Source organism: Empidonax traillii, unplaced genomic scaffold, assembly GCF_003031625.1.
Source record: "Empidonax traillii isolate 1590-97213 ecotype Southwest subspecies unplaced genomic scaffold, ASM303162v1 scaffold325:size649781, whole genome shotgun sequence".
Lineage (NCBI taxonomy): Eukaryota > Metazoa > Chordata > Aves > Passeriformes > Tyrannidae > Empidonax > Empidonax traillii.
Window position 1 is genome coordinate 320,860 of NW_020955518.1, and position 14,884 is coordinate 335,743.

A 14,884-nucleotide genomic window follows, 5' to 3' on the forward strand; every position below is an offset into this window, starting at 1 on the left:
CTGCTGCAAACACTTTTCATCATCCACAGCCTACATAATTAAATTGTATTCCTTTCTGAGCAGGTGAGAAGTCAGAGAAAACAGGCTAGATGTACAAGTGTGGTTAGGTTTCTGTTTTCTGTTGGAGTCTGATTAAAGATAATACAAAGAAGGTGTGAAAAAAATAATCTACTGATAACAGATGTTAGGCATCCTGGTAACTTTGGTTTAAACTTTGTTTCATAAATTTTCTTTTGCTTACAGAAGCTTCCTTTGTTTTGGCAGAAAGTTTTTCTGGTTTGGTTCAAGCTGGTGAACCTCTGTAACCCTTTGTAACTGTAGTCCATTGGCACTAAAGACACCCAGTTTCTCTTTAAAAATAAGAAACCTTGAAGAACTCAGAAATAAAGCGTCATTATCTCTAACTTCATGATCAATCAAATGACCATGGAGAGGATTTCTGAGATCCACGTGCTGCTAAATGAATTTGAACTTAATCCTGGGGTGTTGCTAGTAGGACTTTGCTTCTTTAACTCGGCTTTGTTTTCCAGTCTGAATGTACACAGCTGCTCTGCAATAAGGAAAGTTGCCCTGAGCTGGTGGCATTGGAGGTTTGTCACCAAGGGTGCTGGAACGTGTTTCTAACGAGTGGAAGTGATCATGTGGTGGGGGTACAAGGTGTTTTCTGTAAGCGGAACTGTCGGGCTTGGTCCATGTGATGGGTAGCGGGTCCCTTCCTAGAATCCTTAGGAAGAGATGTCCTTGCTCACACAGAGAACTCTGAGACAGTGCTGTGGCAGGCCCTCCCTGCCAGCCCAAAGGGAGTCCTCCTAAATCAAGATTAAGATGTGATGACAGCACGAAGGCAGCCTGCTGCTGCTGGCATGGCCTCTGTTTGGCACTGAAATAGCAGCCTTCGGTCTCCTTATGCAAGTGCATAAAATGCTTAGTAGTAAACTGTGCCTTACCCCCTTTCAGTTGCCTGGACATAAGAAGAACAGTTACTGTACTCCTGCTACACAAATGTGCCGCCAAGGGCAGGTGATAGGCAGCAGCAGTGCTGCACTGTGAGCAGCATTATTTAGATGTGTTCTTCCTGGGATCATGATGCACCTGAGGTTCACACACTAGCAGGCTTGGCTTTTTAATTAGGGAAACGAAGCATCCATAAGCAACAAAACAAGAGGCTTGAAATCATCCTCATTTTGTATTATGCAGAATTTCTATATTCATCAGTACACAAGCGATTGCTAAACAGGTCCTCGCTGCGTTTACTCGCATTTCCAAACAAGGTGGTTATTATGCAAACAGGTTGGCTTTGTGGAGGCATCTCCAGGATGAGTTTAACCCTGTCCTGTTCGGTTCCTCTTGCCTAAGTCTTATAGGTCTGTAAACGTTCATGTTGTTATACGGAACTGGGGAGTTTTCAGCCATGTAGTGCGGCTGGTAGTAGTTGGCCTGGATGGCCGCCTGTGGAGGGGGAGGTGTGAAGGAGACGTAGCTGTGGAAGGAATTAACTCGATGGAGAGGTGACTGGGGGGCGAAGTTGCTGTTGAACATGGGAGTTCGTGGGGTTTGCTTGGTCTGGTGGGTGCTGCCAGCTGAGAGGCTGCTGAAGGCATCGGAAAGAGTGTTGGCGCTTCCCTCGTCACTGTAGGGGAGGCTGCGCGGAGCGGCCCAGCTCCGGCTGAACAGGAAGGGCAGGGAGCGCGGGGGGGACTTGGGGCCCCTCACCGGCTTGGACAACGCGTAGAGGTGCCGGAACTCCTCATCAAACAGCTCCACAACTTGGCCTGTGAACTTGGAGAGGAGGTTGCGGTGAACCTGCCCACACAACCACGTGAAGCTGGAAGAAGAGACAAGGTGAGGGTTAGTGTTAATGCCGGCCATGAGGAGCTGGAGATCCCCACAGGGGTGATGTGAAAGGCAAATGTGTTTTACTGCTGAAGCCTCTTGTCTAAACACAGGATGAAGTCGGTGTCGCAGTTGAATTTCAGGTCAGTTCACATCAGTGCTCTTTGACTTGGATCAATCTTTGTTATTGCAGCTGCCTCTAAAACCTTCAAGAAACCTTGTGAAGTTACACAACCTCCTAAAGGGAGTGGCGATCCAGATCCACTGCAGGGCTAAATGTCAGCTACAATACCCAAGGTTTGGGTGTCTGTTCCACGGAAAGGAGTTTAGACCCCTCTTTTGAATCTCTCTTCCACACACAATGTTTAAATTCAGGTCTTACACCAGGTTTTATCTGCACACGCGTGAATTGTACCTTGTACTGTGCAGAATGCTGTGCCAGTTGGTAACTCGTACCCACTCAAAACTGGCATCAAAAAGACTAGTAAAAAATAACCATCCTTAGTTTTCATTTTGCCATAATCTATCTGCATTGGCCAAGAGAAACACATAAAAACCCAGCCTCCCTGTCACTCATCCACAAAACAAACCACCACACCTGACAAATGCTTATTTTCTTCACTACAGAGAAAATGTAATTATAACTATTTCCTACAGCCTTTCCAAAAATAAATATACTACTTTGCTATAAAGGGAGAAACACCATAACAGTTTTCATTCTGCTCGTCCAGAGACACACCCTAGGATAACCCATAGCTTTTAAATGATTTTTCTTTTATGTGCTTCCCTAACGCAGTCAGCAAACATAAATTTGAGCTTTTACAAAACCACAAGCCAGCCTGATTGTGCCATGCAGGCTGCCATGTCTGAGCAGCAGCAGCACCAATAAAATGAGCATAGTTGAGAGAATAAAATGTAATTACTCCCTGAGCTGACCAGGGCTTGAGCTGTGCAGCAGAGGATACAGAGCAGCACTGGATTTGAACCTGAGGTTATTCTGTGTTGGCAAAGCTCTGCCATGGTTATTCCTGCGTGACTTTATTAGCTACACTGGATTTGCACAAGGATTGCTGAGAGCCAGATTTGGTTGTAGGTGTGTGCATTTAAAATCTTGTTCTTGTCATGTTTTGACAAAACTCCTGTGAATCTCAGTGGGACTGACAGCCTGAGCTGATGCTGAGGGAGTAAGACAGACAATTTTCATATGCCTGTCCAGAGCATTCCTAAAGAGGGTTGGGTTTGGGGCATACAGTGGTTTTACACTGTTGCTTCAGGAGCAAGGGGAGGAGTGAAGAAATCGATAGTTCAGTGCCACTGGGCTACTCTGCAATCTATACTGTGTGTTTTATGATTGGACGTGAAAACACACAGTAAGTTACTAGAATACAGGTAACTTCTCATCCAGTTTGTTCAAATCATTCCAAATATGGACAAAACCATAGGAGCCAAGGTAAAGAGCGCAGCAAGCTAACTCCCTGCTGTGTGTGTAACTGCTGTGCTAGCTCAACGTTGCCTTAATTTACTAAGCAATGCTCTCTAAACCTTTGCATGTCCTTCACCTAACTGTTAAGGAGACAGTAATTCAGGAATAAATACAAAACCACACACAGTCTAGAATATCTGCACTGAAGGTTACAAACTCATGAAAGGGCTGAGGTGTAAAGTGGCAGGTTTATGTGCTAGAGATACATCTAGTTTACAAAAGAAAATGTAGACAAAAGTATAACATCAATCACATTTGTAAATGGTTTTTAAAAGCAAAAAAAAAAAAAAAAATCAGAGGAAAAAACTGTTCTGCCCAATTTTGATAATTTACTCCCACATGAAACTTCCCAGAGTACATGACAGACAGATACGAGTTTGTGGCTCATTGATCTTATCTGTAATCACTGTAAACAGAAAATTGGATCAAAAGATTCTCCAAGAACTGATAGCAAATAGGTCAGCTGCAAAGTTACAATGTGAGACTTATGTGATTTTATACAAATGTTTGTAGTCACAGCAATGTACATTCTGTGCACTTTGCTGAAAAACAAAGCTGAACTTGACACTGAGACTTAACAGATTTTCATTGGCTTAATTCTAAGAGGAAATTATTGTTTAGGTTTTAGGCCCTGTTTTGCTCCTTAGTTTACAATTCCAAGTGCTCTTTTGAGAAAGGCTCAGAGAAGTCTTTGTCACTATCTGCCCAGAAGGATCATTTTTCTACCAGACCTCTTTGAGTGAGGCTCATCAGGAAGAAGAGAAAACAAAAAGAAGTAATGCCTAGATTGGGGCCAATGCTGTATCACAAATTCAGTCATTAATAGATGCTTCTCAGCCATCTTGCCAGGCTTTGTCCCATAACCTATGCCCTGTTCCAGATCCTCTGATATATGGTTGTCTGAATCATAACCCACCTCTCCTGTTCAGTATTGGGGCTTGTTTTGTAATGAGTGTCCCCTCTGCCTTGCTGCAGCTCATTAGGGATGCTTTCATCCCTGTGTTTGCAGCACTGCAGCAATGTGCAGCAAACAGAAATACTACATCATAATCCCATAGATACTGGCAACAAAAATTGAGAATAAAACTCTAATTTAAAACACTCATCCCTATACTTGTGCTGACGTGTGTGGAAGAGAGTTCAGAAGTTTCTCAGCCCTGGTCTGCCCTGTGCAGCAGGACCACACTTATTCACACTGAGCAAAGCAATGGTTTTTAGTGTGGTTTTAAAAACTGTGCCAGAGCAGGAGATGCCACAGACTCCGTGGTGGTTCCTTTGCCTTTAACTAGTAGTCAGCTTCAGTCCTCTTTCTTCACTGTCTATTAGGCAAATATATTTTGTCCCCAAACACTTTGGGAAACACTGAACCAGAGTACCTTTTTAGAGCAGTACGTCCTGAAGGGCTACTTTATTTCCTCAGCCTGTTCCCCCTCCCTCCCATTACAGTCATGCAGTGCACAGCACTTACATAAAATTGGCTGTTGTACTGTAGATCTCTTGTATTAGTTTTAAGATCTCTTCCAATTTGATTTCCAACAAATGCATTGCAGAAGAGTTTGAGTTCTGTTTTACTCTACATCCATTTTGTTTATTCATGAAGAGGTTGGTGGATAAGGCGTAACAGAAATCTTCCAGATCAATAAAGGGAGAGCTAACAAGAAATGCCATACACTGATAGCCAGCTATAAGCCATATGAATCTGCAAACTGCTGGTGCTGAGCGTGCTGAAGCTAAATAATGTATAGATTGGTTCCTCACCACCCTCTGTTTGCTGCTGGATAGGGGATTATGTACTTGAGGTCGGTAGATATTGCAACAGCAGCAGAGAAAGACAGAAGTGACTGCACAGGACTTCAAGGGGTTTTAGTTTGGTGGCTTTTTTTTTTTTTTTTTTAGGATTGAAAGAGAAGCCAAAAGGAAGCTTCTTGGCTAAAGAAAATAGAACTTGTCCTGTCCTTCTTCCATACATCCTTCTCTTCTACTCTCTCTATAAATCTGCTGTTGTATTTTTACACATCTCTGGTGAGGGATTAAAAGCCACACGAAGGAACAAGAAAAGCAAAGAGTGGTCAGTAAAAAAAAACCCCTGGGTGTCCACTCATTTTTGTCTGATGGGTTGTTAGGAAATGGAATGTGGACACCTGAGCTCCTGCAGCCCATCCCCACATTGTTACCTAAATTTACCTTCATTACTATGGTTATGTACTCTTCCTGGCAGCACAGTTTTATCAGACCAGGGACATTTAAGCTTCCAAATCGTAAACTGGGATTAAGAAACACGATCACATCCTTTTAATTAAATAATCACCTCCTGTATTTTTGCATCTGGATTTCTAGGATACACTTAGTCGTTTGGGAAGCTTATCTATGTAGCCATGATGCTTAGGAACTTCATTTATTTGATATAAGCTCAGGGTCTCCTGAAATTCCCTGACTGGAGGATCTTGGATCTTAATTAAAAACCCTGTTGTTGAGATGCTATATCCTCTACCTGAAATAATTACAGCAGCTCAGAAAAATAAAAGGGAAAAAAATGAAGGTACAGCAGTCACACAGATATATACTGCCTACCTACTAATGAAACACGAGGAAAAACAGTAAGTCTCTGAAGAATTTATATTTTAGCTTTAATCACTAAACTTGTCATATGGAGAATAAATCCTCAGATAAGATGAGTGACAGATGCTACATTAAGGGATCCCGAGGGAGATGGAAATGTATCCTGAGAACCCAAACAACGAGGAAAGTGTAATATTAAGCTGTACACATTTCTAGTTCTGCTCCAGGGCTGAACCAGCAAAGTTGTTTACATTAGTTTCTGAACATTTAAATTAAAACCCATGCTCCATAAAGAACTAATACCAGCTTTAAAGCAAGTTAAATGGATTTTTGAAAAATGGCACATATTTGAAAACATGAGGGGTTTTTGTTACACAAAATCTTCTTACCTGTACAAAAATTTCCAAGGCACTTTTTTGTGAAGTAACATTAAAAATCATAAAAGAGTACTTAGACGTGAACTGCAATAGCTTATCTCACCTGTAAGATCCTGAGAGCACGTATCTCCAGTCAGAGATAAGAAATTTTTCTTTTATTTGTCCTGAAAATTTCCTGCCTGATTTGGCACAGTAAACCTCTCCAGTAACACTGCGGACTGAAATATTCTGTAAATAAAAATAAAATGGAATTAATTACATTTTTTAAAAATCAGAAGTGAAGGGCCCTTCCCACCCACCTTTAGTTCTTCACTTCCCCAATGCTGGATTTCTTCCTGGACTCTCCGATGTGGTATTTCAAGGTTTGTGTCTAGAGGAAACCTAACCAAGGTCTCTCACTTGCCACAGGGTTCACTTGTTTCACTGGGGACATAAACCCTGCATGGAAGCTCATCCAGAGGGAGCTGTGCTGTGTGACTGATACCCCAACCAAAACGAGTGCAGGATGTGCCCAGAGCTGAGAGCAGCCTGTTGCCTCCGCTGACACCCCAGCCCCAATCTGCTCTAGCTGTGAGCTCTCGTTTTACACAGCAGGGGAAAACCTCTGCTCCTCCAATCCACCTGGGCCTGCACGGACATACATGCTGCTCTTCTGGAGCAGCTCAGACAGCTGCTGTCCTTCAGGATCAGATGTGAGAACACGTGTCAGTTTGGCCCATGGGATGCTCTGCACTGTCCTTGCACCTCAGCAAATGCATTTCAGGCTCACCAGGCACCTGGGCGTGACTCTGCCACACACACACTTTGCAAAATCAAGGCCTTAGTAAAGGAGTGGCACCAAGGGTTTGACTCGCTTGTTGTGAAAGCCTGTGTGCTGTAGCTGCACACTCACAATAAATAGTGCAGGCTTCTTCTTCCTTGGTGTGGGGGGGTTACAAACATGCAAACGCTGGTATTATTTTAAATTTTTTATATATTTGGGGTGGAATTCAGCTGTTGAAAAACAGGTGTCTGGTGCACGTGAGATGCCTTCAGGCCTCCTGCATGCCCCACAGCTGCTGTTCCAGAGATCTGTTGCCTCTGTGGTATCACCCATCCCCACGGAGATGCCACAGGTGCCCTACAGCATCTCAAGCAACCACCGAAATGATCCCTAGGAGAGGTTTTTTTAAAGCCAGTTCCCTGTGACAGAGCTGAAGACAAATTAAGCTAACAGCCAGCTAAATTTGAGGCGTTATTTATCTTTAAAACAGAGATTTAACACGTTTTATCAGGCACTTCCCAGTGCAACCACAGTATTGCCATGCAAAAGAGTTTCATACACCTTCTCCCCGTGGCTGCCAGACCACAGCTGCTGCAGAGCTATTAAACAGAAGCAGTTGCAATGCTTACATTAGACAGCTCTACTAGGAGAGTTAAGCTCTGTTTTAAGACTTCAGGGCCGTGATTAGTTTCATCTAGGGACCTGATGTAAATGCCTTACCTTCCTATAATATCCATGGGAAAACGTAGGCATCTTCAGAGAGGAATTAGGCGCGCTAATACTACCTCAGGTGATCTCTTGCTCCCTTTTAATTACAAGGTGGGTTGACCCTGGCATAACCATGCTCCTAGCTCAGAGTGCCTGAAGTTAGGCAGATGAATCTGAGCCTAAGAGCTTCCCAGAGCCACAGTACCTTGAAGAGATCCTCAGCAATTTGCAACTTGTCACACATCTCCGAGAAGAGATTTATACTGCCATGATCGAGCAACAGGTAGACAAACACCATGCGCTTGTTAGCTGCCTCCAGGAGGTCACAAAGGATCTCAGTGTCCGTGAACACATCCATCACGATAGCCAGCACCTTGGGGAAAAAAAGCACAGGCATTAGCAGAGTCAATTTACATAACTTTCAGGTTGCTCATGAGGCCACTGACATGCAGTTTATTTGTTTAAAAACAAATCCCAACAAACACAAATATTCAGAGAAATATGTGGATATTATTTGCTCTGTTTTTCTCCCTAAGTGCCTGAATCAGTAAACTGATGAGACACGTTGCTTCGTTGTTTTATTACTCGTATAAAACCCGTATAACACACAACGTATAACCCAAGATGACGCATGAGTTTGTAGGTGAGATTTCAGCACTAGGAAGTACATTGAAATGCTAATCAGAGAATAATAAAGACATAGCTAAAACAAGAGACTGTAGCTCTTGCCAAACAACTGACTGGCTGTTGTAAGGCACATGTGTTCAGCAAGAATCACTGGATGATGCTTTCTCTGTTATGACTTACACCTGGAACGGTCCTGGATTTAAATCCTCACTCTGTTGGTGGTGGTGGAGCAACGGACTCCAACAGCTCCTTCTGTTGCTTTTTTAAAATACTGATTTATAAACTAACTGTTTCAACTTAACCACGCATCCATGCTTCCCAATTCACAACTGGCAGAACAGTGTATAAAAGTCTCGGTACTGGGCATAAAAATAGCTATTTAAATGCACAGCCTGCAGCCAGTGTGGATCAAGGGAACTGTAAATGTGACAGAAAACCAGTTCCATACTCCAGTCCCTATGCTCAGTGTTGGACACAGCCTCATCAAGGTGCTGGTCTTGACTGACATCTGCTATTGGCCATGGAAAGGGTCACTTCCCAGGGCAATTCAGCCCAGCTAATAACTGACTTATCTGTTTTTCCACTGACCAGAGAGGGAAGCCTTGATAACTGTGCTCACAGGCTATCATCTTCACTCAAAGCAAACTTTACAGTATCTCTGTAGATCTGTCTTACTAATTGCTGCCAACTTGCACTGAGTCTTACTCCAAAGACCATGCCCACACCTAAAAACAAGCTTATTCCCTCGCAACCATGAGGAAATCCTACAAGACTAAGCACATCTTGTGCAGCCAGCATTCTCTTCAGGCAAGCCAAACTACTTGTGGGGCAGTGAGGATCTCACACCCTCCTCCTGCTGCCAAAACATGATGCTTCAGAAAGGGCCTTGCCACTGCGGGGTAGGTGGCACAATTATGTCCAATATCTCACATCCACACTTACTGTTACCACCCTGGTCTTTTGAAACACCACGATGCTGATCCAGCCTCACTGCAGCTCCAGATAACTCCCTCTAATATCCTTTTTCAGCAGCTGTTCCCAATTTATATTTCTGCACCTGACTTCCCTCTCTAACTTGCAGTACTTCTCACTGCTTTTGACCGAATTTCATTTTATGATTTCCACCAATTCTACAAATGTGTTAAGATTATAGTGCCACTTACCAATCCTTTGCAGTCTGATATCACCCACAAGCAGAGTCTTTATCCTGTTGTTCAAGTTGTTAATGTATATATCAAATACTAGGCTATCCAGGATGGACCCTTACCAGGTGATAAGTAATAAATGCTCCTCTTGAAAAACTGTGCTCAGAAAGCAGTTGATAAATTTATAATGTTAATTAATGTTGCTTCAGCACCTCCTTGTAATGTAAATTAGACGATAAAGAAGGTCATGTGAACCATGGATTTATTTTACATTTCCCCCTTTTCCCCCTACAAGTCTTCTTCTCTTGGAACAGAAAATTTGTCTGGGATGATATTTTACCTGATGCCTATTTTATCATTTCTTCTGATTCTGCACCTTTCTGATGCTGCCAACTTAAAATGACTGATCTATAATTCCCCTGATGTGGTAAGCTCTTGTAGGCTTTGACAGAGCAGCTGCCAACAGGGATCCTTCTCCCCTGCCATTACACTCGGTGTTATCAGGCACAGAACGCCCTTGCAGGGGAATAACAAAGCGGAAGAAACCTGACTCCAGCAGGCTTGGAAGTCTGTGCTGGGCAGCAGCACTGCAGCCTGGTTTGATTCCTATCTTGGAACACCGTTCCCTTGTGAAACTTCTGGTGCTGTCTCGAATTTATTCAAGGGGAAAACTCCTGGACGATGGTAAACACAGCCTTCAAATATCAAATGTTTTTTCCAGGAAAACAAGAGAGCTGCCAGAACACACATGACAGAGGGTTTTTGTCCCCCTCCAGTTGCTCAGCTTCTGGTTTCCCAGAGTGTGTGGAGCCTGGCTTGTAGCTGGCACCTCTCTGTGGCCCATGTCTCCTGTGTGTAGTCAGGGGCATCATCTGCACCTTTCCCGTGTGCCAAGTTAGGCTGAAGAGCTTCCACATGGAGCCCACATGACATTTTTAGTGATGCTGGCAACGTGTTAGGGATGAAAGGTCTCTGCTGAATAATTTCCCAATCCTCTGGGGATGGTTACTGGCATACCAAACACATCTGCCTTTCTCTAGCCTCTCCTTCACCCATATCTCCCATGAATCCCCTCGAACGATTCCTAATGACTGAGAACTCGCTTAGGCTTAACTCTCATCAATGGCGCAGTGGTCTGAACAAAGCAAATCATCCTGCTGGGGGTGCACAAGGAGAGATAGAGCCCAGCTGCCCTTTCTACAGCACATTTGATACACTGGGTTAATGGGAGGTTAGAAGAGGGAGTGCTTTCTTTTAAGTCACCAACATAAGAAGGTGTTTGGTGTGACCAAAACAAACAAACAAACACGCACTGCCTGTGTTCAACAACAGGCTCTTTACAGCCACTTTCCAGAAAAAAAGCTACACTGTAGCACACAAGGCTGCCTTGGATCAAACACCATATTCACTTGATCTTTTAAGAGCAAGAAGACAACCGAGTGCAGAGGGAACAGCAATTCTCTCCCCATACCTGAGTGGTCTTGTTGATGTACCGGCGTATGATGTCTCTAATGTTGCTGTTCTTCTCCGTTTGGAAATATACGGTGGCAGTGGATTTTTCCTTCATATAGGGTTTCTCCGCAGTAATCCATGTGTGCAGCAGAGCCGACTCACTGCAGTCAGAAATGGTGGGGAAATAGGTCCCTGAAGGGAGTGACCCGGCATCGTTCTGCTTTGGCGCAGCCGCCCCGTCGGCAGCTGAGGACTCCTGTGCATAATAGGACTCCCTGGCATTATCCTTGATGTACTGAGCTTCCACGGAGGAGAGGAAATCCACCTCGCCCTCTTTGCTTAAAGTTTCGAGGTAAGAGTCTGTCCCACCGTCCAGGAAGGCGTCGGTGGCCAATCTTATGCTTTCGTTGTGGCTGAAATCCACTTTGTTCAGCTTCGGGGACTGGCTCTTGATGTCCTCCAGCCTTTTCCTTATCTTGCCCATGTGTCTGGAGTGGTTCATGGCTCGCTGTCGCAGCAGCCGATCTGCCGGGTAGGCACCATGCATATGAGTGGGACAGGCAGTGCAATCATCCTTGTTTGGGGACTGCATCCTGGCATGAAATCGCCTTGGCTGAACGAATTAACTGTGAATAAAAATAAAGAGATCTTATTACCGCAGGCAAATTCACACTCCCTGAATTTGTCTGTACAATTATCTTCAAAACAAACCTGAAGCTTGCTTCTCAGGTGGTGGTGTACTCCGGCAACAATCTGTTTCCAGATGGGACACAAGAGCAAAGTTGATTAGATTGCTTATCTGAGAGGCACCCACCTCAGCCCCAGGGCATACGAAGGATTCGAGTCCAATTTACCACGGCTGTCCGATTCGATTGTATTTCCCTTCCTGTCGCATCCTGTGAAATACGAGTGAGGAAAGCACTCAAGCAAAAGCAGGTAGGCTCCCAAGCATCATTGCACAATCTTCAAAACAGCTTGAGGCTTCTCCGTCTTCCCATAGTATTTGTTATGGAGAAAAAACAGTTCTGATGTTGAACTGGAACACAGACAGCAGCCATGTCCATGGCTTCAGAACAGCAGAAAGGGTCATGGGCTCTGGTCAGCACCTACATGCTGCCAGGCAGGCTTAAGAATAGATGTGAACTTCGTCACTGTGCCCCGTCTGTAACATGTTGCTATTACCATATACGATTCACTCATCTATTTCTTTAAAGCTTTGTGACTACGCCATCCTATTAAAAGTAAAATACCCCTTCCCAAACATCCTGAATATTATGTGGAGGGAGGGTTGTGAGCTGGCCTTAAAGCATCAGAAATACAAACACTCATCACTTGATTGTGCACATTTAGGGCTGTTTGGTTGGTTTCTTTTTTTTTTTTTCCTTTTTTTTTTTTTTTTTTTTTTTTTTTTTTTTTTTTTTTTTTTTTTTTTTTTTTTTTTTTTTTTTTTTTTTTTTTTTTTTTTTTTTTTTTTTTTTTTTTTTTTTTTTTTTTTTTTTTTTTTTTTTTTTTTTTTTTTTTTTTTTTTTTTCCAGGCTGCAGCTTCTGGAGTCACGTTGTCCCCGTGGCAGCTCACTGCTGTGTCATTAGCAGGTTCGGAGCGGGGTGACAGGCCAGAGCCTCGGGGGAGCCGGGCTGGCTGGTCTGACCGAGGAGAGGCGGGGTGGGAAGGCACCTGCCCGAGGTCCCCGCACATACCTGCGTGCGTGCCTGGATGCAGAGGCACGTGTGACACAGTTTTCTCAGGCGGGCAGGGCTGGCCCTCGCCCTGCGCTCTGTGTCCACGCATCCACGTGCCACAGCTCCAGAGGGGAGCGCAGGACCACAGGGATGTGCCAGTCTGGGCTCTTGGATGAGGGCAGAGGGTCCTTCCGCCCTGGCCTCGGGAGCAGAGATGTCCTCAGGGGTGCACAAGGTGGCACAGGCTCAGATTTTCAGGGCAGCTTCCCAGATTATGGGGCCTTGTCTATGTCAGATGCCTTATCGGGTGGAAAAAAGAAAGAGTAATTACATGTAAGGATGAGACAAACAAATACATACGAAAAGAGAAAAGGGTATTAAATGATTCGGATTTCAATCCCCGGGCCACGGAGGGCGGGACACACCCACGTGGGGCCGAGGAGAGGCGGGGCCGTCCTGAGCTCTGGGGTCATTTTGAAAACTACCCCGTCCCTCCCCCCGCCCCCAACATCCGCCCGCAGCTGCCAGACGCGGCCGAAGCTCACTAATTATCTCCTGACCTGTTGTGCGCAATTATGCTGAAAATGATGCCACCTAATTACCCTGACACGCCAGGACTGTGTCCTGCCAACGCCGATCGGGGCCAGGGGCGGCACTGCCCGCCTCGGCCAAGGTCCCACTGTCACCCCGGTGTCCCGCGCTGTCACCCCGGTCCCCACATGGCCACACTGGTTGTCACCACGGGACTCACACTGTCACCCCAGCGAACCCCCGCTGTCACCCCGCAGTCCCACACGGTCACTCCGGTGCCCCGCACGGCCACCGCAGGATCCCCCCCGGTGGGAGCAGCGCGGGAGGAGGAAGGGCCGGGCCGGGCTATGCCGTGTCGCCCCGCGGCCCCTGCGGGGAGCGAGGGTAGGGTCGAGAGCCGGCCCGGTGAGCTTTCCAGCAGCCGCCTCGTTAGCGCAGTAGGTAGCGCGTCAGTCTCATAATCTGAAGGTCGTGAGTTCGATCCTCACACGGGGCAAAGGCGGGCAGCTCTTTTTCTCGCGCCGGCACACCCGCCCGGCGCTGCTCGGACCCCTCGGGGTGTCGTGACTGTCGTGATTTACGAAGCCGTAGTTCCAGTTCCGTCTCTCCTGCTGGCGGGTTTGTGGGAGTAACTTGCGCAATTGTTCTGCCTTTTGTCAGAGGTTCGCTGCACCTGAGCCGTCTGCGAGCCCGTACAGGGATTTGGGGTTTGGGAAGCAGGTCCTGCTGTGGGCACACCCAGGGTCAGGCAGGGACCGGGAGCCGCAGTAGGGGCACTGCAGGGCACCGGGGCCGCCGGAGGGAAACATCCCGGTTTCTGCACATTTACAGCTTTGACTGTTTTACAAACTGTACATGTGAACACGAGTGGCCCAATGTGCCGGCCTCTGGGGGTTTATTTTTTCCCCTTTAAATATAGAAATAATCGTATGTAAACTCCAAGATAATCATGAGAAAAGGACATTTTTTCTCATGTACTCCCTCTACCTTCCAGAGATGATCCTCACCTGTTGCATTTTTCTCCTTTGCAAAGGAATGACGCTTCTTCCCTGCTGGGCTGTGATGAGATTGCCGTGGATCCTGGTTGCTGCTCATGTGACTGTTTCTAGTTCCAGACTCAGCGGATGGTAAGGTGAGGATAACCAAGTACCTCTGTGCACTTAGGTATTCATGTAATTTAAAGAGAATCAGGAAGACTGTTCCCAGGCCGAGATGACAAGGATCTGCTGGTTACAGGTACCATCTGCCCTCTGCTTCAGCCCCCACGGGGCACCACGGGCAGTCCTGCTCTGACACCGCTGCCCCAAAGAGCATCAGCAAAACCCCAGGGGAAGTAGAACAAATTAAGATCCCAGTGCTCTTATTTTTACAGGGCCAAGTCTACTCCCGTGTCAGCACTGTGTGTAGCAATTATGAATCATTCACTTTATTTTACTTTACCTCATGCTTTTTTACCGTAACCCTACATGAAGTCCTGTTCTTGCGTCAAAACCATTAGCTGTCAGTATGTCTAGCAGTGTGAAGAGCAGTGTATTTACTGAGATCCTCTCTCCCCTTCTTTCTCGTGAATTGAACCTGCTCATATGTATAACAACCAGATACATCTCCAGCAGCAGAGGCTCCACACCCTCTCTGGGCCTTGGTTTCAGTGTTTGGCTCTCACTGGAAATGATTTTTTTCTCTAATTGCAAATTTCCCTGCTGCAACTTGTAGAATCCACTTACAC

At 45.6% G+C, this 14,884-nt stretch overlaps 1 protein-coding gene and 1 non-coding gene across 2 annotated transcripts; one reads left to right on the forward strand and one right to left on the reverse strand.

Moving 5' to 3' along the window:
• Positions 1 to 1,243: 1,243 nt before the first annotated feature.
• Positions 1,244 to 11,810, reverse strand: FAM83A (family with sequence similarity 83 member A). The gene is made up of 5 exons (XM_027891686.1): positions 11,659 to 11,810; positions 10,967 to 11,573; positions 7,929 to 8,096; positions 6,356 to 6,480; positions 1,244 to 1,825 (listed from the first exon to the last, which is right to left on the reverse strand). Exons 2-5 carry the CDS (start codon positions 11,537 to 11,539, stop codon positions 1,279 to 1,281), a joined length of 1,413 nt encoding a protein of 470 aa, XP_027747487.1. The 5' UTR covers positions 11,540 to 11,573; positions 11,659 to 11,810; the 3' UTR covers positions 1,244 to 1,278.
• Positions 11,811 to 13,581: 1,771 nt separating this feature from the next.
• On the forward strand, positions 13,582 to 13,654 carry TRNAM-CAU. Its single transcript has one exon. It is a non-coding gene; the product is annotated as a tRNA-Met (tRNA).
• The last annotated feature ends 1,230 nt before the right edge of the window (positions 13,655 to 14,884 follow it).